Source organism: Aspergillus affinis (assembly GCF_023601865.1).
Source record: "Aspergillus affinis strain CMG 70 chromosome Unknown NODE_5_length_567868_cov_86_340925, whole genome shotgun sequence".
Classification (NCBI taxonomy): Eukaryota; Fungi; Ascomycota; class Eurotiomycetes; order Eurotiales; family Aspergillaceae; genus Aspergillus; species Aspergillus affinis.
In genome coordinates, this window is record NW_026515786.1 from 541,221 (window position 1) to 567,868 (window position 26,648).

The following is a 26,648-nucleotide window of genomic DNA, read 5'->3' on the forward strand; positions in this document are numbered from 1 at the left end:
CGGATCTTACAGGATCTACACACATGAGGTGCTTGATCGCTTGAATCACTACTGGAGGCTGGCATAATGGTGGATGATGGACGTTGGATGAAAGGCGCGGGGCGGCGGCTTATATGGCGGCCGCAGGAATGGCTGGACTTGCGGCCGCCCGACTATAGATTGCGGCCGCTGAAGGCATCGTCTTTTCTTGAGTATTGCACCATATCATGATATGGCGGGAGGAAAAAATCTATAAAGAAGTGGTCAGGACACCGCGTTGGCCAGGTGAATATCATCACTCTAGCTCTTAGTCGGATTTGACCTTCTATCGCAATGACAGTGTCACCAAGTCCCTATGCCGACGCGCATGTCGATCCCCAAGGAGCCGGAGATGCACGACCAACCGCCCTTCAGATCATCCAGAATGAGTCCATGGAAAGCAAGCTTGACGGCAAGGTTATTGTCCTCACCGGTGCGACGTCGGGCATCGGTCTCGAAACTGCCCGCGCCTTGTCTGCCACTGGAGCGACCTTGTTCTTACCGGCTCGCGATCTGGGAAAGGCCCAGAGGACTCTATCGACCATCCTGGAACCAGGCCGTGTTTCCCTCGTCGAGATGGACGTCAACTCGTTTGCGAGCATTCGGGTGGCAGCGGCGGAGATCCTGTCTGCCTCACAGAATCAGGTCAACATCCTCATCAACAACGCCGCGGTGATGGGCATCCAGGAACGCCAGATGACTGAGGATGGCCATGAGACGCACTTCATGACTAACTATCTTGGTCCTTTCCTTCTGTTCCAGCTGCTGAAGCCCGCCCTGCTGGCCAGCGCCTCACTCGACTTCAACTCTCGGGTCGTTAACGTGTCCTCGTCCGCGCACCGCTCCTGCACTCTGATGGACAGTGATGATTACGATTTCCAAAAAAGCGACTACAGCCATGAGCTGGCATATGCCAACTCCAAGTTAGCCGTCATCTACATGGCCAACGAGATCGATCGTCGCTACGGTTCCAAAGGCCTCCATGCCACCAGTCTCCACCCTGGGGCCATAAACACGGAAATATCCCGAAACATGGGCCCTGGATTTGTGGAAGCGATCATGAGCAGCCCAGTGGTTCTTAAGATCCTGAAGTCCCCAGAGCAGGGAGCAGCGACGACGGTCCTGGCCTCGGTTGGAAAAGAGTGGGAGAACAAGGGAGGGAAGTATCTGGAGGATTGCCAGGAGGCAAAACGAGGAGAAGATGATAATCAGGTATTTGGGCTTGGATATGTGCGTCAGACGTATGATCTCAAGGAGGAGGAGCGCCTGTGGAAAGACTCGTTGAAGCTGGTGGGTGTGAGCGATGATCTTTGAGCCTTTGATATGGCATTTTGGAGCATATTAGATCTTTCGATATGAGTTGATTAGAACAAACGTGCAATGCAGTTATCTGGAGCGACAAAAGTATGCAAATAACCGTTATAGAATGGAGGATCGGGGGAATCCCATAATATGCCGCGGCTTGTAGAACTGTGGAAGAACCACTCCATACAAAATGCGGAAGAGGAGAGTGGATGACTCAGCGACCCACTCGGACCGCCAAGATCGGACAAAAATTGCCCACCGCCTTCCCGTCGATTTTTTTGATTTCCATTTCGATTATCACAGAATCGAGACCATCGAAATCTGCAGCAATCAGATATTCTAGCAAAAATGCCGTCTTCTACAGCGGTCACGACCAAGGTGACCTCGGGGTCTCCTTACCAGCTTGACAACACTCAGGTATGCGTTCACCAGCAGACTCTTTTCCACCAGGACAAAAAAAAAAAAAAGAAAAAAAAAAAGTCGGCAGGCGTCAAATGCTAACAGTGAAATGTATAGGTCACTCGCGCCTCTTCTGCGCTGCTGAAACACATCAAGTCTACGCAAGAGGAGAAGGAGAAGTCGGCGACCAAGAAGACTCTTATCGGCGACAACGATGGCGACTCGGACGAAGAAGACAGCCCCATGCACAACGAAGCCATTTGGCTCGTGCTCACCACGAAGAAGCACGTTGTTGACAAGAACCGCCTGAAGCCCGGCAAGATCAGCATCCCTCACTCTCTCAACGCCTCGTCCTCCCTCAGTGTCTGCCTCATCACCGCCGACCCGCAGCGCGCGGTCAAGAACATCGTCGCCGACTCGTCCTTCCCTGAACACCTTACCTCCCGCATCGACAAGGTCATCGGCTTCTCGAAACTGAAGACCAAATACCAGAGCTTTGAGAGCCGGCGACAATTGCTGTCGGAGCACGATGTCTTCCTGGCGGATGACCGTATCATCATGCGCCTGGTCAACACCCTGGGTAAAATCTTCTACAAGTCCAGCAAGCGACCCATCCCTATTCGCATTGCCGAGATCGAGAAGGTGGATGGTAAGAAGGTGAAGAAGGATCCCAAGCAGAAGTCGAAGGACGACGACAGCGCTTTTGCCTCTCCCGCCATCGTCGCCAAGGAGATCGAGAAGGCCCTCAGCTGTGCTGCTGTGCAACTTGCCCCCGCTACCACCGCCGCCATTCGCGTGGGTAACTCCAAGTTCACCTCCCAGCAGCTGGCCGAGAACGTCGAGGCTGTTGTCAAGGGATTGACCGAAAAGTTCATCACCAAGGGTTGGAGGAATATCAAGGCTCTTCATGTGAAGGGCGCGAACACGATGGCCATGCCGATCTGGCTGGCTAGCGAGCTGTGGGTTGACGAGGCCGACGTGGTCGAGCCGACGCCCGAGGACGAGGCCAAGGCCATCGAAGGAAAGAATAAGAAGCGCAAGCAGAGTGGAGAGGAGGAGAAGCTGCTTGAAGCTCCCAAGAAGAACAAGAAGTCCAAGGCTACCGAGGACGACGACGACGACCATGCGGCCGCCAGGAAGGAGAAGCTGCAGAAGCAGAAGGCCAAGGCTCTCGAGGATGGCAAGGAGCCCGCAGCCGGAGCCGGAAAGAAGAAGAGAAAGTCGACTTCATAATCAAAGATTCCTACGGTGTTTAATGGATTGTATTTATGGATTGCAACTATTTCTGGGTTCTTATACAGCGGCGTACCAGATGTCATGTGTGTCGATTTTGTACTTTAGACACAATACCCTTTAAAAAAAAGTTTTCGTTGCTCTAGTTCTGGATGATTTTTGTAGTTTTGTTTTACAAGTAATCCACTGGTTTTCGTCAAACGAAATCTGCTTCTTTTGTAGAAATGAGACGCATGGAAGATCAAGTAAGACAACACAACTGCAGCCTCGTTACCTCACCCCCCACTGGGCCCAGGCTGGGGCCAATCGCATACCTGGAAATTCTGCAAATTCTGGAATGCGGTATGATATTCGCTGCGCGGGTCGTGATAGAGGCGCGAAAGCCGTCGCTGCGCTGAGGCGTCGTAGAGTTGAATTAACGCTTGAACATCCCCTTGACTAGGAGCACGTTTGATATTGATCCTGAAGTTCATACCATTCGTACCACCCTGTACTTTTCTTAAAGTAATCTGAGTAACCTCTGCCTGGTCCCGTTTAGTGGCCACGTAGCTATGGTAGAGCATAATTGAGTTCCAGTCCACATCTTCATACTGTGGCGCACGATCACGCCCACGCTCAGGATGAGGGATATAGTGGTAGAGCTCGTTAATTGGAAGGGATTGAGCAATGTGAACACAATCAGCCTCTAGAGCCGCGTGGCGATTGTGACATACCCCATTCTCACCCCAAATTTGGTCAAAGGTCAAACGCGCAGTGCACTCATCAAATCCTTCGATATTCTGGCAATTTACCTTGAATACAGGAGAACCACGCCAAAAAAAGGGGGCTTGATGTTCATGATATAAGCCATAGATGTGACCGATTTCATGGGCGATTTTTTCTGGAAGAGTATTTGTTCCAATTTTCTTGCCATTGGGATCTCTTTGATCATTGAAATAGGCAATAGGCCCTGGAAGGAGCTCACTATTAGGACCGACATATTTACCAACGGTTGTTGAGAACTCGAGAGACCCAGGTTGATGATAGATTATTAGCGTATTGCGGCGGTCTCTTATACAGTCCTCTATTGGGACCTCGTGAAATTGAAACCGCTCCTCGGGTAGTCCAGCCGCATACCACAGGTTAAGAGCCTGGAGAAAGTGATACCTAAGTAAATCCCGCGCTTCTTGACTTTCCCAGCAGTATATAACAGAACCGGCAGGCCAGGTTGTAGTGATCTCCTGGTTGAGATCAAACGGAACGGCACGCTTAATCTTAGTTGAGAACTCCCAGAGAGGATGACCGGCATCGACCAAGACGACGAAAAAGAGCAGGATCAGGCCGCAAATCAACATGTTGATGTAGATGTAGAGAGATGGAAAGGTGGAGAGGTGGAGAGTGAAGAGAGAATGAAAAAAAAAAACGAACATACCGAGTATCTAAGCTGTGCAGGACAACTGACAATCTCCGTTAGTGGGATGTTGCAATACATGAACAATCCGAAGAGTATGTAATGTACCTACGGAGTATAACTACTCTGGAGGAGTAACGTGAGCACCGCATGTGGATTAACCGAAGACTCCGAGGATCGGCGGGTACTTGGCGTGCCGACGATAGCCACCTCCCGCCCGCGGCAACCCTCAGGACGAGGCAGTATACCCTTTCCACTCCTTGTTGGCTGTCCGATAGGCCGTTGAGCAGGTTCTCATTCACTTCTCTTTCCTTCCTCCAGACATAGTCACCATGATCCCAATCGCTAGACACTCTGCTCTGCGGGCAGTCCGCTCGAACCTCCGCCCGCGGGCGTTCAACCAGCCCGCAGCCTCTGCGCTCGCCCGCCTTCTCTCGACTCTGGCCGTGCTCGAACAGCGAGACGGTAAGCTCCAGACTTCGTCACTGTCGGCAATCGCTGCCGCTCAGAAGTTTGGAGGCCCCGTTACCGCATTTGTGGCTGGAAACAACGTTAAGGGAACCTCTGCTGCCGAGGCCGCCAAGATCAAGGGCTTGGACAAGGTCGTGGCCGTGGACAACGAGGCCTACGAAAAGGTACGAATGAGGCTTTCGGAGTGGACCAACCTAAGGAATTATCGTGCTGATCTGATTTCTTGCCCTGTAGGGTCTTCCTGAGAACTACGCTCCCCTTCTCGTGGAGAACATCAAGAAAGGCGAATACACCCACATCATCGGCGGCCACTCCGCCTTTGGAAAGAGCCTTCTTCCCCGCGTGGCTGCTCTGCTCGACGTGCAGCAGATCTCCGATATCACCGGCATCGAGGGCGAGGACAGTACGTATTCTATGGGACGACCGAGCCCGACTCAACCCTCGTGGAAAATGAGTCACCGCAATTGCTAACGCCAGGCCAGCTTTCGTCCGCCCCATCTACGCCGGAAACGCTATCCTGACCGTCCAGTCGACCGACCCCACCAAGGTGATCACCGTGCGAGGCACTGCATTCCAGGGTATCGAGACGGAGGGCGGCTCCGCCGAGATCGTCGAGGGTGCTGACCCCAAGGCCCTCCCCCAGACCGAGTGGGTGTCCGAGGAGCTTGCGAAATCCGAGCGCCCCGACCTGGCCACTGCCTCCCGGGTCGTGTCCGGTGGCCGTGGACTGAAGTCGAAGGAGGAGTTCGACCGGGTGATCGTGCCCTTGGCTGACTCGCTGGGTGCCGCCATCGGTGCCTCCCGCGCGGCCGTCGATAGCGGATTCGCGGACAACAGTCTCCAGGTCGGTCAGACCGGAAAGAACGTTGCCCCTCAACTATATCTCTGCGCTGGTATCTCGGGTGCCATTCAGCATCTGGCTGGTATGAAGGACAGCAAGGTCATTGCGGCTATTAACAAGGACCCCGATGCTCCTATCTTCCAAGTTGCTGATGTTGGTCTTGTCGGTGACCTTTTCGATAAGGTGCCTGAGTTGACTGAGAAGTTGAAGAGCCAGTAGTGCTTTTACTCTGTCTATGTTTCTTGTATCATGATGTTTGTTTCTCTCCTTGCGAGCTCTCAGGTTTAGATGAATTACACAGTATACCACACCTTACCCACTAGGACGAACTGCTTTAAAAGCCTACTTTCTTTCTTTCTACTTGCAGTGATTGTATATTGGCTTCTAAAGGCTAGCTAGCGAAGGCTCTACGAGGTTAGCTTTTCACAACAATATTCACTAGCATTGTTCCGTTTTTGACCAGTCAGGTGACTTAGAGTATTTCTGCTTGATCTCCGAAGAGTAGCTATAGTATGCATAATAAAGCCTTGTTCGACATTAGACAAGATAACATGTCCAAGCCCCTCTAGATCCCGCATTAGTCCACTTAAGCATAAAGCCTTCTTGATTCACCAGATCTATTGATCCATTCCATGCCTGCGGAACCGTTCCGTGAGATACCTCCTAAACAGGAATAGCCCCTCACTTCCGCGCAGAAGTTAATGCCTTATCTGTAAGGCCTTAATATATCCTAACCCGGACTAGCGCGTACCTTCCCCACGCGTCGAACGCGTCGCATCGCCAAATCGGGCGAGCAGATAACCAGAGATGAGGATCATTCAACTGACTGACTCCACTTGATAATACCATCAATGCAATGAATCATCCCTCTAGAGACATGAACATTTGAACGCCTTTTATGACGACATCTCCTGCCTCAGTTCCCCCTTCCTTTGATCCCGCTATACACCTGCACTCGGAGGGCCCGCCAGACGATATCGAGCCGCCCTCAGAATCCTTCTCCGACGACCTTGAAGCCCTGCATCTTCACCGATTGGAGAAGACACGCAATAGGGTTGTGATTCAGCATCGCGCGTGGAACCTGTCGGATTGTTTTCGGAGTGACGAGGACATCAGACCCTGTATGTTGTACTTGATCTGGGCTATGGGGTGTGAATTGACGATTAATGATCGGTAGATACGCCGACGAAATCGAGTCGAAGGGCTCCGATACAGAGCACCGGATCGCCTTTGCCGACAATCCCCTCTTCGCCACCCGTTGCGAAAATGCCGTTCATTTCCTCCCCCGCCGTCTTCCCTTCCAGTGCCCCTTCGCCGGATGCGCAGAAGAGGAAGAACGATGAACAGCCGTCGGCGGCAGAGCCAAAGAGGCAAAAGATTATGGGAGGATTTATCGATGAGGATGAAGACGATGAAGATGCTATGGATGCGTTCGGAGATGCGCATTTCGAGAGCCAGTTCGCGATCGAAGAGACCAACGAACAAGCCGTTCAACTTCCCAAGCCGATTGAAAGACCACAGAGCGATCCGAACACCATAGGAACCCCGACAGTGGATCCGATACAAGATACACCTATACCTAGACCCACCGAACTGGGTTCATCGCGACAAGTGTCTGGGCGAGTGCAGATAAAGACTTGCTCCGGCAAAACTCTCAACGTTGCGATGAAAAAGCCTAAAGCTCCGGTTACTTACGAAAGACTCATCGCGGGTCGCTCGACGACAGCCCCGGGGAGGGCGCAGAAAAGCTACTACGGCATCGATATTCACAAACTACTAGACGAGGCAGCACAAGAGCCCGAGCGCGAAAGGGCCCCCCAGTTACCGTCGGCTTTACCAGTACGCCCGTCAATTGAATCATCATCAGCGAACCACAAAAGTAAGAAGAGCGCAACGGCGATGTGGACCGAGAAGTACCGTGCTCGGAAATTTACAGACCTCATCGGAGACGAACGAACGCATCGATCCGTTCTGCGATGGCTCAAGGGCTGGGAGCCCATAGTTTTTCCGAACCTCGCCAAATCCAAATCCAAGAAGCCGGCCAATGGCTATGAAGAGAACGAACGAGCACATCGAAAGGTCTTGCTGCTATGCGGACCCCCGGGTCTTGGAAAGACTACATTGGCGCATGTTTGTGCTAGACAGGCAGGTTACGAAGTTCTTGAAATCAATGCCAGCGATGAGAGAAGTAGAGATGTGGTGAAAGGTAGAATCAGAGATTCTCTTGGCACTGAGAACGTTAAGGGCATGAACGTGGAAGTTGGTGAGCAAAAGGTCCGAAAGGTCGGGCGGCCGGTCTGCGTGGTCGTTGACGAAGTTGATGGCGTGGTCAGTGGATCTGGAGGAGGCGGAGGAGAGGGAGGCTTCATGAAGGCACTAATTGATCTTGTTCTTCTGGACCAAAAGAACGCGGCACGCTCCGAACAAAACTCCACTGGCAAGAAACGGAAGGGTGACAATTTTCGATTCCTCCGTCCTCTCATCTTGGTTTGCAACGATGTCTACCACCCTAGTCTACGGCCACTGAGGGCATCGTCCATAGCCGAGATGATTCATGTCCGTCAGGCACCGCTAGAGAATGTTGTCGCCCGGATGAAGAACATTTTTGTTAATGAAGGCATTCCGGCCGACAACGATGGGGTGAGACGGCTCTGTGAAGCATCCTGGGGCCTCGCTCGAAGAAAACAAGGCAACGTTAAAAACAGCGGGACGGCCGAGGGTGACATCCGCAGTGTCCTTGTGGCGGCAGAATGGGTCGCTCACAAATTAAGATATGATAGAGAGGCCTCGCTTCGGCTAACAAGGGGCTGGCTGGAGCAACGCGTTTTGAGCGAGGGCTCAGGGGGTGGCTCCTTTTTTAAAGGCTTGAATCGAGGAGGCGTACGCGACCTTGTCGATCGCGTTTTCACGGAAGGCGCAGGACTTGCAGATGCCCCCGTCGGCAAAGATTCCTTCCGCGATGCTTTCGATGACAGCGAGAAAGTGCCCGTGGGTGTTACCGACCTGAAAAAACGTCATGCCATCAACCGGTTGCGTGAGATGGTCGATGCTAGTGGCGACCAGGACCGCTGCGTTTCCGAGTGCTTTGCGTCCTATCCTTTGCAAGCCTACCAGGACGATACATTTCTTTCGAAGCCCAATGCAGCCTACGAATGGCTAAGTTTCCACGATACTGTTTCGTCTAAGGTTTTTTCGTCTCAAGATTGGGAACTCAGCCCATATCTCAGTCAAGCGGTTGTCGCATTCCACCATCTCTTTGCGTCTAACAAAGGTAGAAGAAATGCTACTGGTGTTGATGAGGAGGAAGAGGAGCACCCATTCTCTGGAACCCGAGCAGACTTTGCGGCTTTCGAAGCCCAGAAGCAGAACCGTGCCATTGTCACAGGTTTCCAGTCTTCATTATCTGCCCCGCTGCATCGTCTTTTCCGATCAACGGATTGCTTGGTGGGCGAGCTCATTCCGAACCTTATGCGAATGCTGTCGCCGGATGTGAAGCCCGTGGTGGTCCGTGGGAATGGAGAACAGAGGAGTGTAGCCAGTGTTCGGAAGGAAAGTGAACGGACTTTGGTGCAAGCAGCAGTCCGCGCCATGACGGGACTCGGTGTGACCTTTGAAAAGGTGCGAGTCGAAGGTGAGGGTGGTGCACATGGGGGGTGGGCTTATCGAATGGAACCGTAAGTACCCACCGCTGCTGCGTCTTTACAAAGCCTATGTCATCACTCTTAACTAACATTTCACGAAACCAGGCCGCTCGACTCATTGGTAAGCTTCTCCAAAACTAAAGGGCTTCTGCCAGGCACTATCAGCTCAGGGCCCGTCCGGTATGCCGTGCGTCAAGTTCTGGACCAGGAATACCGCAAGGAGACGGTGCGAAAGCATTCCGAAGCACTCAGCTCGTCAAAGCTTGGCAGCAAGGCAGCAGGCAAATCTGCCGACGGCCAGGATGGTGAGGCATCAAAGAAAAAGGGACTCAAGGATGCCGTTGGGGTCAAGCGAGACTTTTTCGGAAGGATAATCAAGGAGCCCACGCCACCTGTGGAAACTTCGCAAGAACGTACCGCGCAAGACGAGGCGTCCAAGGCAGGAAGAAAGGCCTGGGTGACATATCACGATGGGTTCTCGAATGCCGTGCGCAAACCGATATCCATGAGTGAATTGATGGCTGGTCTCTAAGTATATACGCTGTAATTAATTAATCAAGAAGCCAGACAGAATAAAGAATCCACTTGAATGACATCTATTCCCAGAGCGCTTGCTCACTCTAAAGATCTCCGCCACCTTAGCGACTAGCTCGTTGATCAGCCGGCTTGTGAACGCGGCTTGGCGACGCTGATGAAGACCTTGCGGGAATAGCGGTGGCAATAATCGAGAAACTGACAGGGAGATCATCGCGTTAGTTTATCTAGTTACCCAAATGTCGAGCTTTGGCTCACTAACTCAAGGGAAATCAGAAAAATGGTCAAGCAGATGGCAAGTATGAGGAGAGCCAATTTCCACCCCTTAGGATATTCCTTTGCAGGTTGTTTGTCGGGGTGGGTGGTAGCGACTGATGCCATGCTGGATTAACTGCAAGTGAAACAATATCGAGCTATGGTGGCGACATGGTTTGAAGACTGAGAGATCATGACTTTTAAGATGCAAAGTCTCCTCGCTGTCTTCCTCAACACGCGACGCGTCGATATCACAGCAACAAGCATCAGAGACTCAACAGGCAGCAAACGTCACACAGACTCCAAATGCGAACCAAATAAGGTATGGTCCAATTGATAGGAAAATATTATTTACTTACCTTCATCTAAATTCAAGGGGTACCTAAGTGGTGACCTGATTGGCTCCGTCGCTCTTTGTTGCTGAAGCTTTCTTTGTCTGATCTTCCCAACGTTCTCCATTGGCCCTTAAATTGACCTAGTTGTCAAGCCATCAGAACTAGGAACTTTAAACAAGCGCCAAAAATGGAAGTTCTGATGGGTGAGACTTGGATTTCAAGGCATCAGAGATGTGTCTAGACGGCCGCAGGCTGCCGCCTATTGCGTTAGCCCTAATGAACACTCGATCCGAAAGCGACAAATAAGTATGTCCAAAGAGAAAATCTATAGCAGCTTGACAGGGGCCAAAGCCCTGGAAGGCTCGATATGGATCTATCTTTATACCTTTGAATGATGGTTTACTCCTTTTCAACTTGATTGGGGTTGTTACTTGACTATGTAAGGGTTCTCTCTTCTTCCAGTTTCAGGTAGGTCTCTGTGGGATCTGCTTCCTTTCATACTTTATCTGTGGTCGTCCACTGCAATTAGCAACAATTTGCTATCTTTGATCAATATTTGATTTATATCCAAAGTCTATGGACAGGCCCGTATGGATTCATCGACAGCATTAACAAAATACTGGATGTTATGCCTATTTAGTCCAGCAACCGAAATCCGTCCATTCTCAGTCGGAATTTTCTTCTGGTCAGCAATCACTAATAGCAACGCATAAAAGAAAGAGGCCTGGAAGGTGTCATAGTGTTGAAAATACCATCCAGGTGAAGCACTGGCTCTTCTAGAAACCTTCTCTTATTCCGAATATATACTTTGGTCATAAAACTAGTTTCTGGGACAGTGCATTTGCCGACTCAGCAGTTCTCCAAAGAAATAGCGTGCTCATTAAATGATCTAATCTAGGTAATCGCCGATTCAGATGATTATCACATTTGACGCGGAGTGGCCCAGGGATCCAGTCGTATCCTTAGTGGAATGCCTGCGAAGAAAGTCGGAAGTGCATCGCATCGGCCGAGTCAAGTCCTTCCTTCAGTAGCTTCTCCCGTAGAATTGGTCCTTGGAATGAGAGAGTCCCTGTCACAGCACTTTTCCTTTCATTCGTCAACTAATTTTCCATTGCCGATATCTCTCGGCGGGGTAAGCGGGCCGTCCGCATAAGGGTGATCCTGAAATGTTTAGTGCAAATTGGTTAGATATCTTGTGGGAGGCATCGATAATTTTGAACGTGGAAAGCAAATGACACAATTTTACCGTTCAGACGTTCAACATGGTCCAATTACCTGAGCCATTCGCATCTATCTCTGTTCATCAGATCCGATATCCTGGTCCCTCTCCTATCCACGAATTTGCCACCAATCTACGACAGCTGCCCGTGCGCCTGATCAGCCTGACTTGCGAATATGGGCAAAACGCGATGATCAATCAGCGCCTATGGTCTGCTGCGGCAACAAATTCGAAAGCTAGAATACATCATCCCAGATATTCTCAGAACCCCTGGTGTGACCACCATAGTGACCGAAGGGGGGCTGCAGAACAATCATGCTGTCCAGGTTGCGGCAGTCAGTGCCAAATTAGGGCTGGAGTGTGTGTTGCTGCTTGACGAGCAGTCGGGCGGACTCAATGCTTCAGATAATCCTGAGATATTCCAGTCAACTGGCAATATCCAAATCTGCCGGTTACTGGACGCTGATATCCGTGTCTTTTCGGGCTCTTATGACAAGGAGAGTGTCATGGCTGAGCTGCACTCTGCGGGGAAAGTGCCCTACTGGATATCAATGGGAGCTAGCATGCATCATTTGGGGGGATTGGGCTATGCTCGCTGTGCCTTCGAAATCGCCATGCAAGAAAAAGAACTACAACTGGAGGGAACAGGCAGATTGACTATGTATTTTTACCCTGTGGAAGTGGAAGCACCATGGCCGGGCTTATTGCAGGGTTCCGCTTGCTTGAAAAGGGCTCGAAGGGAGAAGAGCAACTTCCTCCGCGACAAACCATTGGTCTTATGGTGTCTCCAAAAAAGGAACATGAGCAAAGGGTCTTGGAGATTGCGCGGATCGCCGGTGGGCATATTGGGCTTGATCCGGAATCGGATTTGACTTTGAGTGATATTCGGCTCGACCCCCGGTTTTATGGCCCTGGATATGGCATTCTCGACACTGCTACCGAACGAAGTTTGAGAGAAATAGCTACCAAAGAGGGAGTTCTCATGGACCCTGTCTACTCAGGAAAGGCGGCAAGGGGAATGATTTCATCCATCAGAAGCGGAGAATTGAACCTGGATGCTAGAAAGCGGGGACACACTGGGGAAAGGCCTCTGAATATTCTCATGCTTCACACTGGTGGTCAAACTGTCTACTCTGCATATGCATAATTTCACTCAGTTTCTTGCACAACCTGGTAATTGTAAACGCAATCAAAGGATTCCACGTAGTTCTCAGCCTTCGGCAATTCCGAAAGTCACTTCCTGCGACAAGATAACTAGTTAGCTGTCCGGGGAAATTCCTAAATACAGGATAGATCTCCAACCCCCGCAGATTGATAACCAACTCCAATCGCCGACACATTTTAGTTGATCGCCGATAGCTTTACCCTGTCTCCAATAGGTTGAATGCCATTCTTGGAGCTTATTAGCCGGCTGATGGGTTAGTATATCTTATCATTGTCGGTGTATATCTAAATAGGGACCTGAAAACTGTCTACCATATATGTAAGTCGGGCAATCCGGCCTTACTCTTAACCAAGATCATTCTTTTCTGTCTTAGCTTCAACAATGAATTCAAAATTCGAGACTGATAAACTACCCAACGAAATTGGCGAAGCCCCCGATGTTGAACGATCTTCTGTTCTAGACTTTGGAAAATCAGCCCAACTTGACCATGGCGCTGACACTCAATTGCACCGTGCCTTAGGCTCTCGCCATTTAACCATGATTGCCTTAGGATCTAGTATTGGAATGGGTTTTGGCTGGGGAGCGGACAAAGCCTGGGTAATGGTGGACCTGCTAGTGTCCTGCTCGGCTTTTTTCTGGCTGGCACTGTGGTTTGGTCTATGTGCCATGCTATGGGAGAAATGGCGGTGATGTTTCCACTACCATCCGCGTTCGTGCAATGGAGCAGTCAGTTAGCCCAGGTTCCTGTCTGCCCAGAATTGAGGGGGCTTGTTTCGCTAATGCAAGTATTGGCATATAGCTAAGTTCGTGAGTCCAGCCGCTGGGTTTGCCCTTGGTTGGGCGTACTGGCTGCAATTCTGCATTACCATGTCGAACGAGATACAAATCACAAGCACGATTCTAGGGTTCTGGGCAAATGCTCTGCCCTCGGCCGCATGGATCTGAACATTTCTAGTATTCATCATTTCGATCAACATCTTTGCTATGAATGTTTTTGGCGAGTTTGAGGTTGGAGCAAGCTCAATCAAATTTGGGTACATTATCAATTATTATAATATCCATGATGGGTAAGTGCCAGTGAGCTATCTCCTGAAATGTTACTTATAATTAACCATCAAGAAAAGTGATTTCCACCGGTGGCGCACCCAATCATGAAGCCATTTGGTTCCGCTACTGGAATATCGAGCCGTTTATAGGCGGGTTCAAGGGATTCCTTGGCTGTTTTACTCACCTGTGGTGAGTTGTAATGGCGCGTTGAAACTTGCTGTGTTTGCTGAAAACCCGCCAATGTAGTCTTCTCCATGTCCGGCTCCGAAAATTCAGGCCTTGTGGCATGTGAGGTCCAGAATCCAAGGAAGTCCGTTCCCAAATCTGTCGGGTCAATTTGGCTTCGTTTATCGGCTTTTTCCCTGTTGGGGTCCCTCATGGTTACAATCTCTACGGATCCCCATAACGCCAGTCTATTAGGAGCCGGAGGAATGAACGCGTCTCCGTTTGTGCTTGCCTACCGAGCGGCAGATCTCAGTCCCCTGGCTTATATTACCAATGCGGTCATTCTTGTTTCGGTTTTGTCGACCGGGAGTATTACAATTTACACCACATCTCGCACTCTGATGGGATTGGCACATCTCGATATGGCTCCGAAATGTATGGCATGGGCTGACAAGTCCGGTCGCCCGTGGTATGGAATCGTTCCCAGCGTTATCCTAGGTGGTGGCTTGGCCTATCTGAATGTCAGCCAGGGGGGTGCTACAGTTTTCAACTGGTTGTCAAACTTGGTTTCTCTGTTCACCCTGTTTGGCTGGGGAATGTTTTGCCTCACGAATATCCGAATGCGACATGCTTGGAAAGTCCAGGGAAGATCTACTGACGATCTACCCTGGAAGTCCTGGACATGGCCATGGGGCGCGTACTGGCTGTTGTCGTGGTCTATTCTGCTGATTATTCTAGAGTTCTACCTTGTTGTCTGGCCGTATCATGAAAAGATGGGAGCCAAGACCTTTTTCGCAACATATCATAGCGTTCCGACCATTGTGGTTCTCTATATCGGAGCTCAGATCTACTACAGAACTCCGCCTTGGACAGATGCAGCTTCTATCGATCTTGATGAAGGACGTCGCTTCTATGTCTATGATATCGAGGAAGAGAGGCCAAAGACGACGTTTAAGAAGATTGTGTCGTTTGTGTTTGGTTAAGATTGATCGGACGTGTCAGACTTCAATAGCCATCGGGACGTGGTTCATGTGGAAGCTGTGCTGGTTATCTCGGTACTCTGGCTATATTAGTATCGAATCGATATACTATTTCCATAACATAAACAAGATTTCCAACGGTCAGCAATGTTCCCCAGATATAAGGTGATTGAGAATCATCGGCCCACCACATACCCCACCAAAGAACTCGAAGATTCAGGTGAAGCATATCATAGAGAAATGTAAGACTAAAAAGTAAGATATATATTAAAATATGAAATAATAATATTATTAAAAAACTAGTAGGTCAAGAGATAGCAGGCAGAGAGATAGATAATCAGAACTCGCATGCTTCTAGGTGAATCGCCAACGATTTGAATAGGAAAAGAAAAAAAAAAAGCAATCTAGAAATAATATCACAAGCAAACCCAAACACCGGTATTTGTAAGTCTCATTAGCCCATATTTTTAACGCAGTCCTCGTTCCTCAGACATTCGTTCCATTTCGGAGTTCATCGACGATCGCGATTCCGATCACCGGTTGGAGAGGTATGCGAGCACGGCCTCGTTGTGCAGAGCCCGTTCAGCGGTCCGCTCGGCAGGCTTGTATTTGGGCATAGATTTGGTGCATTCGTCGCTCTTCTTCAGCGAGAACCACTTCTTCTTCTTTGATGCGTCGCCCTTGAGGGTTGTCGCAGTGGAGGAGACGGAGTAGGCGGAGGCGGTGTCGAAGGAGGTCTTGGAGGCGGCCATTTTAGTAGATGGTTTGTTTGGTTTCTGAGAACGAGATTTGGAGGGTGATATTTTGGTCTTGGTTGGAAGTAGGCGTTCAACGATGGTGTTTATAGTTGTAGTGGTGGTAGTGGTAGTATGTGGATGTAGAAATAGATGTGTAGATAGAGCGGATGCAGTTAAGATTATGGATTGCTTAAGAGAATCTCAGAAGATTTGATTGACTCTTATGTGGATTGTGAGGGATTATCTGAATGATACTGAAAAGAAAACCTCGAACCGGAGGAAATCTACGGTCTATATATACAGCCGGTTTGTCGACTACTTCCAGCATCTCCATCGTTGTCTACTCCGTACCGCATGGTTTTTACTCCGACGCCCTACGGAGTTGGTTTCAGGCAACGAAAAACCATTCACAGTACGTCAGTCCACGCCCCACCACACCTCACCACAAGGCTTAGCATAGTCCAAGGCATCTAGACGCGTCAATCAGGCTCCAAATACACGAGAGACAGATGCACACCTACCTCGTGTCTGGTCCACTGACTTGCCCGTTCGAGGAATTGCTAACATCCGAAGGGCGCGCCCAGCACGAGCCCCATCGAAAGCGCGGGTGGTCTTGACTCAGAAAGATGCCTTAATTGGAGCCTGGACGAGTTAGAATCGGCTTTGTAATTAAGCCTCCAAGGTATCAACCCGATATACGAGTCCCGACATCGCTGGTCGGACACCGTTTTGGGACCCCGGGTGGATTCCGTTGTCCGCTAGGCACAGGTAGATACAGGTAGGGCTCGGAGTACGTATGCGCTGCCAAGGTGGCTGGAATTAAGGTTCGGGATGAAAGAAATGATCGCTCTTGGGAGTCATCATTCACGGTCCTCGTCCGAATACGCTGTCCAGATTAAGGATGGCGTTGATCGTATCGACTGGGGGTATGACTCAAGGCCAAGAACAACCCCGGCGGGATTGACTCCATTCGCGATCGGATTCTGAGGATGACACGAATTTCAGTCTTTCAACCTTTAAGTCTTTGTCTATCAACGGAAGTCATGGTGTATGCAATCTTCTTTGCATTGCATGCATGAATATAACCGGCGGTCTAGATCTGCTGGTCTGATCAATTTATTACTAGATCGTGCACAATTTTTTACTCCGACACCCCCTAGAGAGCCACCCCGAACTCCGAATACTACTCCGACAGCAAGATTTTCTGCTTTCCCTTGCACTAGACAGGCGGTGATCATTGTCATTCGGCTGTATTAATAGCGACGATCATATGCCCTATATTCCGAGGGGATTCAGCATCACAGGGAGCGCCAGAGTGATCTCATGGTGCATGGTCGCAGGCTCGGAGTACTTCAGGTCCCGTCGGCTTTCCTGCCTTTTGGCGTTCTCGAACGCTCTTCAATCTTCCATCCTCCAACCTTCTGCCACAACCCCCAAAGCACCGCCAAAGTCTAAGTCCAGGGGCGACAGAAGCCGTCTGATAGAAGAAATGATCAGTCCCTCTCCAACAGCTAACCCGACCGCGGAGAAATGCGGAATTGACTTTCCAGGCTCACTACTTTGTAGAGAAGGAACCCAACGGCCAGACCAACTCGAAAGCACTCAACGCACTGACCGAGTGATCGAGGACAAAACAGCCTCTGGTGCATCCAGGACAGCAGAGCGATCGGCCGGATCGCATCGCACCTGGAAAACTCTAATGGCCCGAAATTTTGAACCAATCGATCAACATTTGTGGTGATGGCCCCGAAGTTGTTCCGGCAAACAGTCAATGGCTTACGAGTCTGCGACTGTGTCTACTGTGACCAATCTACTCAATATAGCACCTGCTGGGATGCTGAGACGATTCTGAAACCCCCGACGGTTGCATCGTGCTGTTTTTGAGCTGCTCTAAGTTCTTAGGGGAGCTGTTTCGCAACTACTCCGTACTAGCTCCAGGGATAAGGAACTGTTGCCTTGGCGCTAGACTGCGCCAGCCTGGATAGGGCAATCCTGGTACGTCCTGATTTTCAGAGCATATGGTCAGAGTTTCGTGCTTAAGGTAATTGGTTCGGATCGATGATTGATCCTTCCGGGGGGGGGGGGGATGAGAATATTAGGTAACATTTGAGATGGAAAAGGCTTCCCTTTGACGCGATGGAGGCATAGGAGGGATCCAGGTGGAGGTTCCAAAGTCCAAACGCCGGATATAGCGTGATGGGTCCTCATTGGATGATTGATCAACATTTGATCAAATCTAGCCCTAATCCGCCTTGAACTCTAGTCGGAATCCCTCGAGGTGCTTGGGCCGTCATAAGGACCGAGAGAGTCGACTTGCATGAGCCACTGATCCAGTTTGACACATACACCCGGTCGTCCGGCAGGTCAAAAAAAGAACCTCTATGACTGCCGGATGTGGAAATTTTGGCCCTTTGGGAAGATCGTTGGAGACGTTCCAACACCCAAAATGTCCCCACTTCTGCCCGAATCCACGAATGATCGAGATGATCGGACTGACGAGGGGGGAATGACAGGTGCCAGCCGTTGCTTGCTGACCCTAAACCCTGTAGGTTTCAGGTTCATTTTAACCTGCCTCAATTTTGAGCTCGCCGTCGATCCCCCTCAATCACCGTATAAGCAGTGTTATTCGTCTATTTGGCCCTGATAATTCGTCACGAATGATGCTTTTCATCGATCTTTTTTGGGGTGATCCATCACAATTTGAGTTCCACTGATCCACGGTCTGTGTTCAATTTAGATTGCAGCTACCTGCAATTGGACCCAGTTGGGACCGCCGTTGATTTTACGTGAAGGAAATCATGCCATATATCTACAGGGATGCGAGGACCTCTGGCGGACCGGTTCTCTGCTCGGCTTAAGCGCTCGATTTTCTTCATGCTGACTCGTGCTTCTACTCAATCTACCATTCACACACCAGAATGCCCGGGGGAATTCGTCCGCCGCTCTCGGTCATTGAATCCTGGCCGCCTGCGAACACCGTCAATCCCGAATCTCATGGGCCGGCAGCCATTGTAGTGCCGGCCGTTCTCGGAGGCATTGCTTTCATCCTTATTTGTGTCCGACTATGGGCGCGCTGTGGAATTCAACACTCGGGAGGACTGGATGACATTCTGATTGCCTTGAGTCTTGTAAGTCGAAGTCTTGCCCATCCCAATGCATTCTAGGGCATTCGCTAAGTGAGATTTGAAAAGATCCCAACTCTAGGATTGATCGTTACCATCCCCCTTGGTAAGATTGCAACCGCATCCCATCCAGCCAGAACCACCGCTTACCCGGGACCTTAGGAGCCTATAAATACGGTCAAAACCATCATGTGTGGGACAACGCGCTGCCGATATTAATCAGCGAGCGCAAACTTGCGATCGCCAGCGAGATATTCTATGTGGCATCCACCAGCCTTACTAAGGTCTCGGTGCTGCTTTTCTATCGTCGCATGGGCGAGCGCACCGTTTCCCCCCGATTTATCACGATTATCTGGATCAGTATAGCATCCGTCATCGCCTACAGCATCGCCTTTCTCGTCGTCATCTTCGTCTCATGTCGCCCCTTCAAGGCCTTTTGGCTCCAGGTCGACCCCGTCTGGTCCCAGACGAATTCTTGGCACTGCTATGACGAAGCCGCCCACCTTTTCGCCGCCACGGGAATCAGTCTCGTTCAAGACCTCATCGCCACCAGTCTACCGGCATGGCTTTGCTGGAAACTCCAGCTCCCTCGACGGCAGAAGATCGCCCTGAACGCTATCTTCGCCGTCGGCTACCTTGCGGCGGTTATCGCCGGCATCCGCATTTACTTCGTCTGGAGGCTGTTCTACGCCTCCTACGACGCCTCGTGGGAGGTCTGGTACTGCTGGCTCTTTGCCCTCCTCGAGGTGCTCATCGCGTCTATTTGCTCGAGTCTGCCTAGCGTCAAGGTCTTCTTGCGCTGGTACGATATGCCGTCGAGTCTTGCGGGCGTGGTGCGCTCCCTCAAGAACTCGCATTCCCACGGCAGTCGAAACAAACACTCTATCTCTTCTGCTCGGCATGAATACTGGCACTCCGGTGACGGGGACAAATATCCGTTGACTGAATACGAAATGTATAGCAGGTCGGATTACAAGTCTTCTCCTGGGAGCTTGAGGGAACCGAAGTCGACGTCGCCTATGGAGTTATCGGTGGATTCCCAGACGGCGGCTTCACATGTTTAGATTAGAAGGCTGAATCTGTATCAATAATTCTTTAAAGCCTAGATTTGTTAAGATAGTGGGTTAGATTCGTGGTAAGATTTGCTGGTTTTGTTTTTATCTCGTTTATGACCAACATTGGGACCTTCGCTAGAGAACTCTGAGTCCAACAATTCCGAAGCACATCTGTTTCTGCGGATCTCAGTCTTTGCTGGGATCGTGATTCACGGTCCTCTGTTGCCGATTCATAGCCATCTTACAAATATCCTCGCTCACCATCGGATGCTTCCCCGTTATATTATTTTGAAAGCAACCCAGAGCAAAATACGCTTTAGAAACGCCCATCAGGTGTATCCGGAGCGAACCTTCCATCCAGATCTAAGGTACTCGCCATCGAATAGGGCATTGAAGGTCGATCGCTGAACACCTAACCTTCCATTCCATCTCAACTGACTCCCCAGTTTCGTCCATCGGCCAAACGCTGAGGCCGATAGTATTGTCACCGTATCGTTGAGGATCCCCGGGAAACCGAGACGTTAGTTAATTTTCAACTTGTTAGCATGTCTATAACGTACATCGGACTAATCAGGGAAGGCTTTTTCGCTCGAGATATAGGACAAGGACTTCATCTCGGTATGCTGTTGTTGACTTGGCAGACAACCCATCCGTCGGAGACTTATGCCCAATCAGGAATTTCCTTCCGTCGGAAATGAATATTCCCCCGCAGAGCAGGGGAACTTGGATTTAGTTCTGTACCTACCATGCAAATCCTCAGCAGGAGATTGGAATATTTGCCCACAAATCATCTCCCCGCAACTATCTAGATACAATGTCACTCCAAGGCAAAGTGTATGCCGTGACCGGCGGCGCAAGTGGTATCGGCCTCGCAACTGCCAAACTCATCTCACAACATGGGGGCACGGTCTGCATCGCCGATGTGAACCCCGATCTCCTCAGCAAAGTGGAATCATATTTCACCGCCATCGCACCCCCTGTTCCGTTCATGATCACCAAGGTCAATGTTGCGGACAAACAGCAAGTAGAAAGCTGGATCGCCGAGATCAAAACCAAGTACCACCGTCTCGATGGCGCCGCCAACATTGCCGGCATCGTCGGAAAAGATCACGGGCTCAAGTCGTTGGCAGATTTGGATGATGATGAATGGGATAAAATCATCGGGGTGAACCTGACTGGAACGATGTATTGTCTCCGGGCAGAGCTCAACCATATTAGTGATGGTGGCTCGATTGTCAACATGGCATCCATCCATGCCACAACTGGTGAGATGTCATTTCTTTCCCCATGACACTTTGCATGCAGTTATCTGACTGTCCCTAGGCTTGGCAAATTATGGTGCGTATGCGGCGAGTAAACATGGGGTTTTGGGTCTCACTCGGGTTGCTGCGAAGGAGAACGGCCACCGAGAGGTGCGAGTGAATGCCGTGGCGCCGGGCCCAATCTACACTCCCCTGATGCAGGCGTCTTGGGACCGGATGGGACGGCCTTCCGATGCGCCTTTCGACGACCCGATTGCATTCCAGCGTCAAGGGACTGCGGAGGAGGTGGCGAATGTGGTTGGTTTCTTACTTGGGCCGGAAAGCTCGTTCGTGAGTGGAAGTTGTTACTCGGTTGATGGCGCTTGGCTATAAATGTACGTAATTCGCCGCTGGATTGGCCCCTCGGGTCTATCACGATCTTTTATATTTCCATATCTGGCTCTGTAATCCTGTCATAATGCCACCACCCTACCATTCGCAAAGATCCCCACAAGGACCTCGGAACTCAACTACCACGGAAGCTCCTCGCCATCATACTGATTAAGAGCTGGAGCATTCTCCCAACCGGGGACATGGATATTGAAAAACTTGCCCGAATCTTCCTTGCCTTTGGTATCGAGAATATGCAGCACTGCATTAACACTCGTCTCCGTGGAGATGTCGGCGTGCTGACCCACTATAAATACATTAACAAGAAAGCACTTCAACAGTCAAACTCGAACTTACTCCAGGGGATACGGCAAGGACCACGAAACCCTCCTTGGCATACTCAGCAGAATACTGCGCCGTCAGCCTGTTTGGAGCTGCTTTGGATATCTGATAGGCGGGGGACCTCTGCTCGAAGCGTTCGAAAGTAGGTGCTAGGCCGATGGATCCGGAAGGCGATGATCTAATTTAGTTCGTCTAGTCAGCTTATTTATTGTTCGCACATAAGCCAACGTGTTATTGCACGGATTGAATACTCCCTTACATATTCAGGATCTTCTTCATGTTACCCTTGTTCAAAAAGCCGAGGAGCGAGTTCGTAACGAGCAATAGTGGGCAGAGAGGATGGGAGAACAAAATTTAGTCCAAGGACATCTTATAGATTCTAGCACGCAGGGGCCTTTAAATAGACCGTTCTCTTTGGAAGAACGTTCAGTATCCCGCCTGGGGTAGCATGAACTCACCGAGCAAGAGTGGATAGAGTACACAGTTCTAGTGAGTCGAATGGGCAGGCCATGGAGATGAGACCCACAAAGTGGAGTGGCTTCAAGCTTCTTGTCAGCGAGTTCCATAAGTGTACCAGGATTTAAGACATACGCAGTAGTACTGGCCGGTTTAGTAGATGGGTGGATTGGTGAACCAGTCAGTGTCTTTGCCGTGGAGCCCGTGGTCTTTCCCGACAATGCCAGTAATATTGGCGGCGCCATTAAGACGCTGGTACTTGATTTTGATCTCGGAAATCTAGCTCTTTATTTATTATTTATTTGTGATATTGACTTTAGTGATTATAAACGGAACAGGAGGTGTTATAGCGGTGAAGTATGATTCAACTTTGCTCAGGAGATTGGGGTTCATTCACATCGGCGATGTAGACCGTGCCCCCACTTTGTTGTTCCACTTTCACCCTTCATAGGGTTAATCAAAGGATCAATGCTATAACGAAACGGCAAGATGGCCGAGTGGTCTAAGGCGCTCGACTCAAGAATCTTGAGATTTCATGAACACACATTCATGAAGTATTAATTCTTTCCTTGTAAACAACAAGGTGTTTTCGAGTCTCGTAAGGGGCGCGGGTTCGAATCCCGCTCTTGTCATTTTTGTTGGATCGTAAGGTTCCCTGCTCTTGCTGTCAGCCATTTTTTACAATTTTTACCAATCTCCTTCCTCCCTGCTGAGGATTTATTTGCATGGTAAAAAAGTAAGTAGTAGGTAGGTAAAGTAGATACAGAAGTGGAGTGAGTGGCTTCAAGCTTCTTGTCAGCAAGTTGCATAAGTGTATGTACCATGATTTAAAACTACATTTGACATACTATACTGGCAGGTTCAGTAGTTGGGTGGATTGGTTAGTGGTAAATTTGTACGGAGTATGTATGTATGTCTTTGCTACTTTGCGTACTTCATTTATTTCTTCTTCTATTCTTCATAGAAAAAAACCTCAACATTTCTCCATTCGTAACGGGTTTCAATTGACGCTAAATAAGCCTATCTAATATCTGTACCTGCAGCTGCCAAGGCCGCTGAAGCACCTACGTCATCTAAACTGCCTGCACTGCCAACTGCTGCGCTGTCTGGCCAACAAATCAAGCAGCTATCCTGTTGCCTCCATAATGACTCGGTCCAATATTGGCAATCTTGTCTTCTGCGAGGATGCATGCTGGAATCCCGATACAAGAGATATAGAGATAGCCTCTTGTTTATTGTAGACAGTGCGGTGGGTGCGATGGAGGAGACGAAGGCAAAAAAAAACAAAAAAAAAACAAAAAAAAAAGAACCGGGCCCAGGATTCGACTAGAGCTGCCAATCCCCGAAGGGCACAGGGCATTACCCCTGTGTGACGCTGTTGCCATTACATCAACCCGGCTGTTTTATGACTGATTCCCCAGGACTTAAATGAGAAAATAGGCCTAGAGAAACGATCCAGTCAAAGGGTTGTTGTATGCGGGCCCAGGAGTTGACTGGAGCTGCTAGACTCACGACAGAGTGTCATCCTGCCACTCAGCTGTGTTGCCATTACACCAACCCGGCTGTTTTGTGGCAGATTGACCGGGACTTAGACGATGGCGATATAGCGAGGAAGTTTCTCCAGTCCAAAGGTTTGTGTCCTAGAAATTTGTATAACAATTGGTAAGTCATGTCTTCAACGGTCTCCATTAGACTGCAATGATTTATCATTGAGCAAAATGCCGTTGTAAAGGAAGCAAGAGAGCCATCTTGATGAGTGACCTTATTGTGAGAGTGGTGAGGGTGGAGAGTAGCAAAGCGGGAGAGAAGGAAGATAGGTGAACGGAGCGGGCGGGGGAGGGGGTCGTCTCTTATATACCTCCCCACATACTATTTCAGCTAGCCCTAGCTCAGCTCCACCTCGAGTCTAGAGAGCCAGTCATATTTGAGCCACGCTCTGCAGGGAGTATTCAAATGAACGAGGTGTATCGCATAAGATAATATTGAAGCATTAACAGAGGTTATCCCATAGAATATCATTCGGGTATGGCGATGAGGGTATCTGGCTGTAAAGTAATAGCTATAACATGCTCCAGTCACATAATGAGCGATAACTTTCCTTTGAAAACACTTGGTTTCAATATTTAGCTGCATTTCACTCGGTCGCATGTAATGAAAAACAAGCTAAACTACTTGGGGGTGTCAGTAGTAAGTTCTGTTTCTCTCTCGTCCTGCCACACCCGGTTTAGCGTGTCCCGCATACTCCGACAGCAGCGAACCGAGGATATGGGGGCCATCAGACAATGGGTTTCTCTCTCGACATGCTGTTTTGGGCCTGGACTGGAGGTTTCTGCGTCGCATTGGATGTCGCGGGGGTGCTTGGCTGGCTGGGGTCTCTTTCAACTTCCCAGATGGGTTCATCTAGGTTGGCTTTATAGCCAGTCGCAGAGGAATATCGAGAGCGATGACATGGGACGGATAAGAATGGAGGATGTTGATTCCTAGCGACGTGTATATAAAGGATAAGGGATACGCCTCTTCCTCTTTTGATTGAATTCTATCATCTACAGGAATCCTCGTCTCCATCCTCAAGTCAAAGAGCGAACATTATCCAGACACACTCAACAACCATGTCCATGCCACCTTCCATCACTCGTTTCGACGCCAACAATCCCTCCACCACTCCGCAAGCCCTTATTGAGATCATCAACCGCGATGGCAGCGTCATCGTTGAGAATCTCATCTCCAAGGATCTAGCCGCGCAGATAAAAGCCGATCTGAAACCGCACTTCGACGCCGACATCCCCGACAAATACGGGTTCTTTCCTGCCACCACGCAGCGCGCCACAGGGCTGCTGGGGATCTCAGATGCCTGCGTCGAACTGGCCTGTAACCCGCTGTACATCGCCGTTGCGAACGCCCTAGTCTCGTCCCGGTATACCATGTGGAGAGGCGATCGGCAAGAGACGGTCAGTGGGAAGCCGATCCTGACGTCGACGGTCGGGTTTCGGGTGAATCCTAGAGGAAAGCAGCAGGTCTTACATAGGGACGATAAGTATGTTAGATTTCCCCAATTCTCGGTCTTGATTCGTTTGTGGTGCTAGGGTTTGGTGGCAGTGGTGGTGGTTGAATTACTCGGTTGCTAACGCTGAAGTCAAAGTGACTACCACCCGCATGATAAAAAGTTGCCGGTGATGATTGGATGCGTCACGGCGTTGACCAAAACGGTCAAGGAGAATGGTGCCACGATTGCTATCCCGGGATCGCATCTATGGGGTCCGGAGAGACGTCCGCTTGATGAAGAAGCGGTTCCCGCGGAGCTTGAACCCGGAGATGCCCTTATCTTCCTAGGGAATTTGTATCATGCTGGCGGGGCGAATACTACTCAGTAAGTTCGATTCTCCCTTCTTTCGTGGCAGGATCATCCAAGGCTAACAGGAGCCTTTTGTCCTCATAGGAACGAGCGCCGTGAAACCGTAGGTATATTCCTCTGCCAGCCGACTTTACGTCCCGCTGAGAACTATTTCCTGGAAATCCCGCTGGAGAGGGTGAGGAAGCTGAAACCGCAGGCGCAGCGACTGCTAGGATACGGGGTCATGAAACCCGGAGTAGGCTTCATGCACTACCAGGACCCCATGAGGGTGTTATTCGGGGTGGAGGACGAGGAAACGATCAACATGTGACATGATTAGCCATAACGAGCCCGGAAGCCCTGTCCTTGGTTCTCAAAATGAAGACTGTTCTCAGAATAAAAGACACAGAGAAAGATTCCGCTCATTCTCGCGAGCGTACTGGATCCACGTCTCCTGGCAGTCCGACCTCGTCCAGAACGTACGAAGGAACTGCAGCACCGTATGATTGCACCAGACTCCGGTCGAGGATATCAAGTCCATGAAGAGCGTCTGGATCACGGCCTGTCCGCTTTCGTCTCGCGCGTACTCCGTGCCGGCAATGAACAGCGGAAAGAAAATATTCTGAGAGAAGGTGCGCGTTGGCCCAGCCGTGAGGAATTGGATTTCGTCAAAAAGGGGCCCGATGTACGCATCGATAGCTGGCCTCGCTTCCCATGCTGGAGCGAGCGCTTGATGGAAGTAGATTAGACAAGCATAGTAGTGCGCTCTGACCATAGCTTCCGCCCGTCTCAGTGTATGTTCATCTCCCCGTAGTATGGTGGCTGTTCCCTCCGAAGTCTGCGCGTGCGCTTCTTCGATTTTATCTCGCCAAGCGTCCATATTAATGTCTGGGGGTTGGTATCTGTCGGTTGACTTGGTCATTGCCCTAAGCAGATATCCTATCGATTCAACTGAATATAGGTATATGCTCGGTGG

The 26,648-nt window shown here is 50.1% G+C and overlaps 13 protein-coding genes across 13 annotated transcripts; 9 read left to right on the forward strand and 4 right to left on the reverse strand.

Annotated features, from left to right (window-relative positions):
- Nucleotides 1–312: 312 nt before the first annotated feature.
- Nucleotides 313–1,332, forward strand: KD926_008884 (putative short-chain dehydrogenase/reductase; the record flags this gene model as incomplete). The annotated part of the gene is made up of 1 exon (XM_053094513.1): nt 313–1,332. The coding sequence occupies one exon, from the start codon at nt 313–315 to the stop codon at nt 1,330–1,332; it is 1,020 nt and encodes a 339-aa protein (XP_052960438.1).
- A 339-nt stretch (nt 1,333–1,671) lies between these two features.
- On the forward strand, nt 1,672–2,955 carry KD926_008885 (uncharacterized protein; the record flags this gene model as incomplete). The annotated part of the gene is made up of 2 exons (XM_053094524.1): nt 1,672–1,740; nt 1,840–2,955. 2 exons carry the CDS (start codon nt 1,672–1,674, stop codon nt 2,953–2,955), a joined length of 1,185 nt encoding a protein of 394 aa, XP_052960439.1.
- Nucleotides 2,956–3,230: 275 nt separating this feature from the next.
- On the reverse strand, nt 3,231–4,289 carry KD926_008886 (uncharacterized protein; the record flags this gene model as incomplete). Its single annotated transcript, XM_053094535.1, has 1 exon — nt 3,231–4,289. The coding sequence occupies one exon, from the start codon at nt 4,287–4,289 to the stop codon at nt 3,231–3,233; it is 1,059 nt and encodes a 352-aa protein (XP_052960440.1).
- Nucleotides 4,290–4,677: 388 nt separating this feature from the next.
- On the forward strand, nt 4,678–5,876 carry KD926_008887 (electron transfer flavoprotein subunit alpha/FixB family protein; the record flags this gene model as incomplete). The annotated part of the gene is made up of 3 exons (XM_053094546.1): nt 4,678–4,980; nt 5,051–5,219; nt 5,299–5,876. The coding sequence occupies 3 exons, from the start codon at nt 4,678–4,680 to the stop codon at nt 5,874–5,876; spliced, it is 1,050 nt and encodes a 349-aa protein (XP_052960441.1).
- Nucleotides 5,877–6,555: 679 nt separating this feature from the next.
- KD926_008888 (putative sister chromatid cohesion factor (Chl12)) lies at nt 6,556–9,830 on the forward strand (the record flags this gene model as incomplete). The annotated part of the gene is made up of 3 exons (XM_053094557.1): nt 6,556–6,778; nt 6,835–9,331; nt 9,404–9,830. The coding sequence occupies 3 exons, from the start codon at nt 6,556–6,558 to the stop codon at nt 9,828–9,830; spliced, it is 3,147 nt and encodes a 1,048-aa protein (XP_052960442.1).
- A 2,502-nt stretch (nt 9,831–12,332) lies between these two features.
- Nucleotides 12,333–12,788, forward strand: KD926_008889 (1-aminocyclopropane-1-carboxylate deaminase; the record flags this gene model as incomplete). The annotated part of the gene is made up of 1 exon (XM_053094568.1): nt 12,333–12,788. One exon carries the CDS (start codon nt 12,333–12,335, stop codon nt 12,786–12,788), a length of 456 nt encoding a protein of 151 aa, XP_052960443.1.
- Nucleotides 12,789–13,187: 399 nt separating this feature from the next.
- KD926_008890 (amino acid transporter) lies at nt 13,188–15,001 on the forward strand (the record flags this gene model as incomplete). Its single annotated transcript, XM_053094579.1, has 3 exons — nt 13,188–13,403; nt 14,003–14,042; nt 14,100–15,001. 3 exons carry the CDS (start codon nt 13,188–13,190, stop codon nt 14,999–15,001), a joined length of 1,158 nt encoding a protein of 385 aa, XP_052960444.1.
- A 530-nt stretch (nt 15,002–15,531) lies between these two features.
- On the reverse strand, nt 15,532–15,750 carry KD926_008891 (uncharacterized protein; the record flags this gene model as incomplete). Its single annotated transcript, XM_053094590.1, has 1 exon — nt 15,532–15,750. One exon carries the CDS (start codon nt 15,748–15,750, stop codon nt 15,532–15,534), a length of 219 nt encoding a protein of 72 aa, XP_052960445.1.
- A 2,903-nt stretch (nt 15,751–18,653) lies between these two features.
- On the forward strand, nt 18,654–19,921 carry KD926_008892 (uncharacterized protein; the record flags this gene model as incomplete). The annotated part of the gene is made up of 3 exons (XM_053094601.1): nt 18,654–18,863; nt 18,927–18,963; nt 19,020–19,921. 3 exons carry the CDS (start codon nt 18,654–18,656, stop codon nt 19,919–19,921), a joined length of 1,149 nt encoding a protein of 382 aa, XP_052960446.1.
- An 805-nt stretch (nt 19,922–20,726) lies between these two features.
- Nucleotides 20,727–21,546, forward strand: KD926_008893 (SDR family NAD(P)-dependent oxidoreductase; the record flags this gene model as incomplete). Its single annotated transcript, XM_053094612.1, has 2 exons — nt 20,727–21,177; nt 21,236–21,546. The coding sequence occupies 2 exons, from the start codon at nt 20,727–20,729 to the stop codon at nt 21,544–21,546; spliced, it is 762 nt and encodes a 253-aa protein (XP_052960447.1).
- A 137-nt stretch (nt 21,547–21,683) lies between these two features.
- On the reverse strand, nt 21,684–22,396 carry KD926_008894 (uncharacterized protein; the record flags this gene model as incomplete). Its single annotated transcript, XM_053094623.1, has 3 exons — nt 21,684–21,850; nt 21,897–22,063; nt 22,344–22,396. The coding sequence occupies 3 exons, from the start codon at nt 22,394–22,396 to the stop codon at nt 21,684–21,686; spliced, it is 387 nt and encodes a 128-aa protein (XP_052960448.1).
- A 2,554-nt stretch (nt 22,397–24,950) lies between these two features.
- Nucleotides 24,951–26,003, forward strand: KD926_008895 (phytanoyl-CoA dioxygenase family protein; the record flags this gene model as incomplete). The annotated part of the gene is made up of 3 exons (XM_053094634.1): nt 24,951–25,375; nt 25,481–25,708; nt 25,778–26,003. 3 exons carry the CDS (start codon nt 24,951–24,953, stop codon nt 26,001–26,003), a joined length of 879 nt encoding a protein of 292 aa, XP_052960449.1.
- A 60-nt stretch (nt 26,004–26,063) lies between these two features.
- Nucleotides 26,064–26,594, reverse strand: KD926_008896 (uncharacterized protein; the record flags this gene model as incomplete). The annotated part of the gene is made up of 1 exon (XM_053094645.1): nt 26,064–26,594. One exon carries the CDS (start codon nt 26,592–26,594, stop codon nt 26,064–26,066), a length of 531 nt encoding a protein of 176 aa, XP_052960450.1.
- Nucleotides 26,595–26,648: the final 54 nt, after the last annotated feature.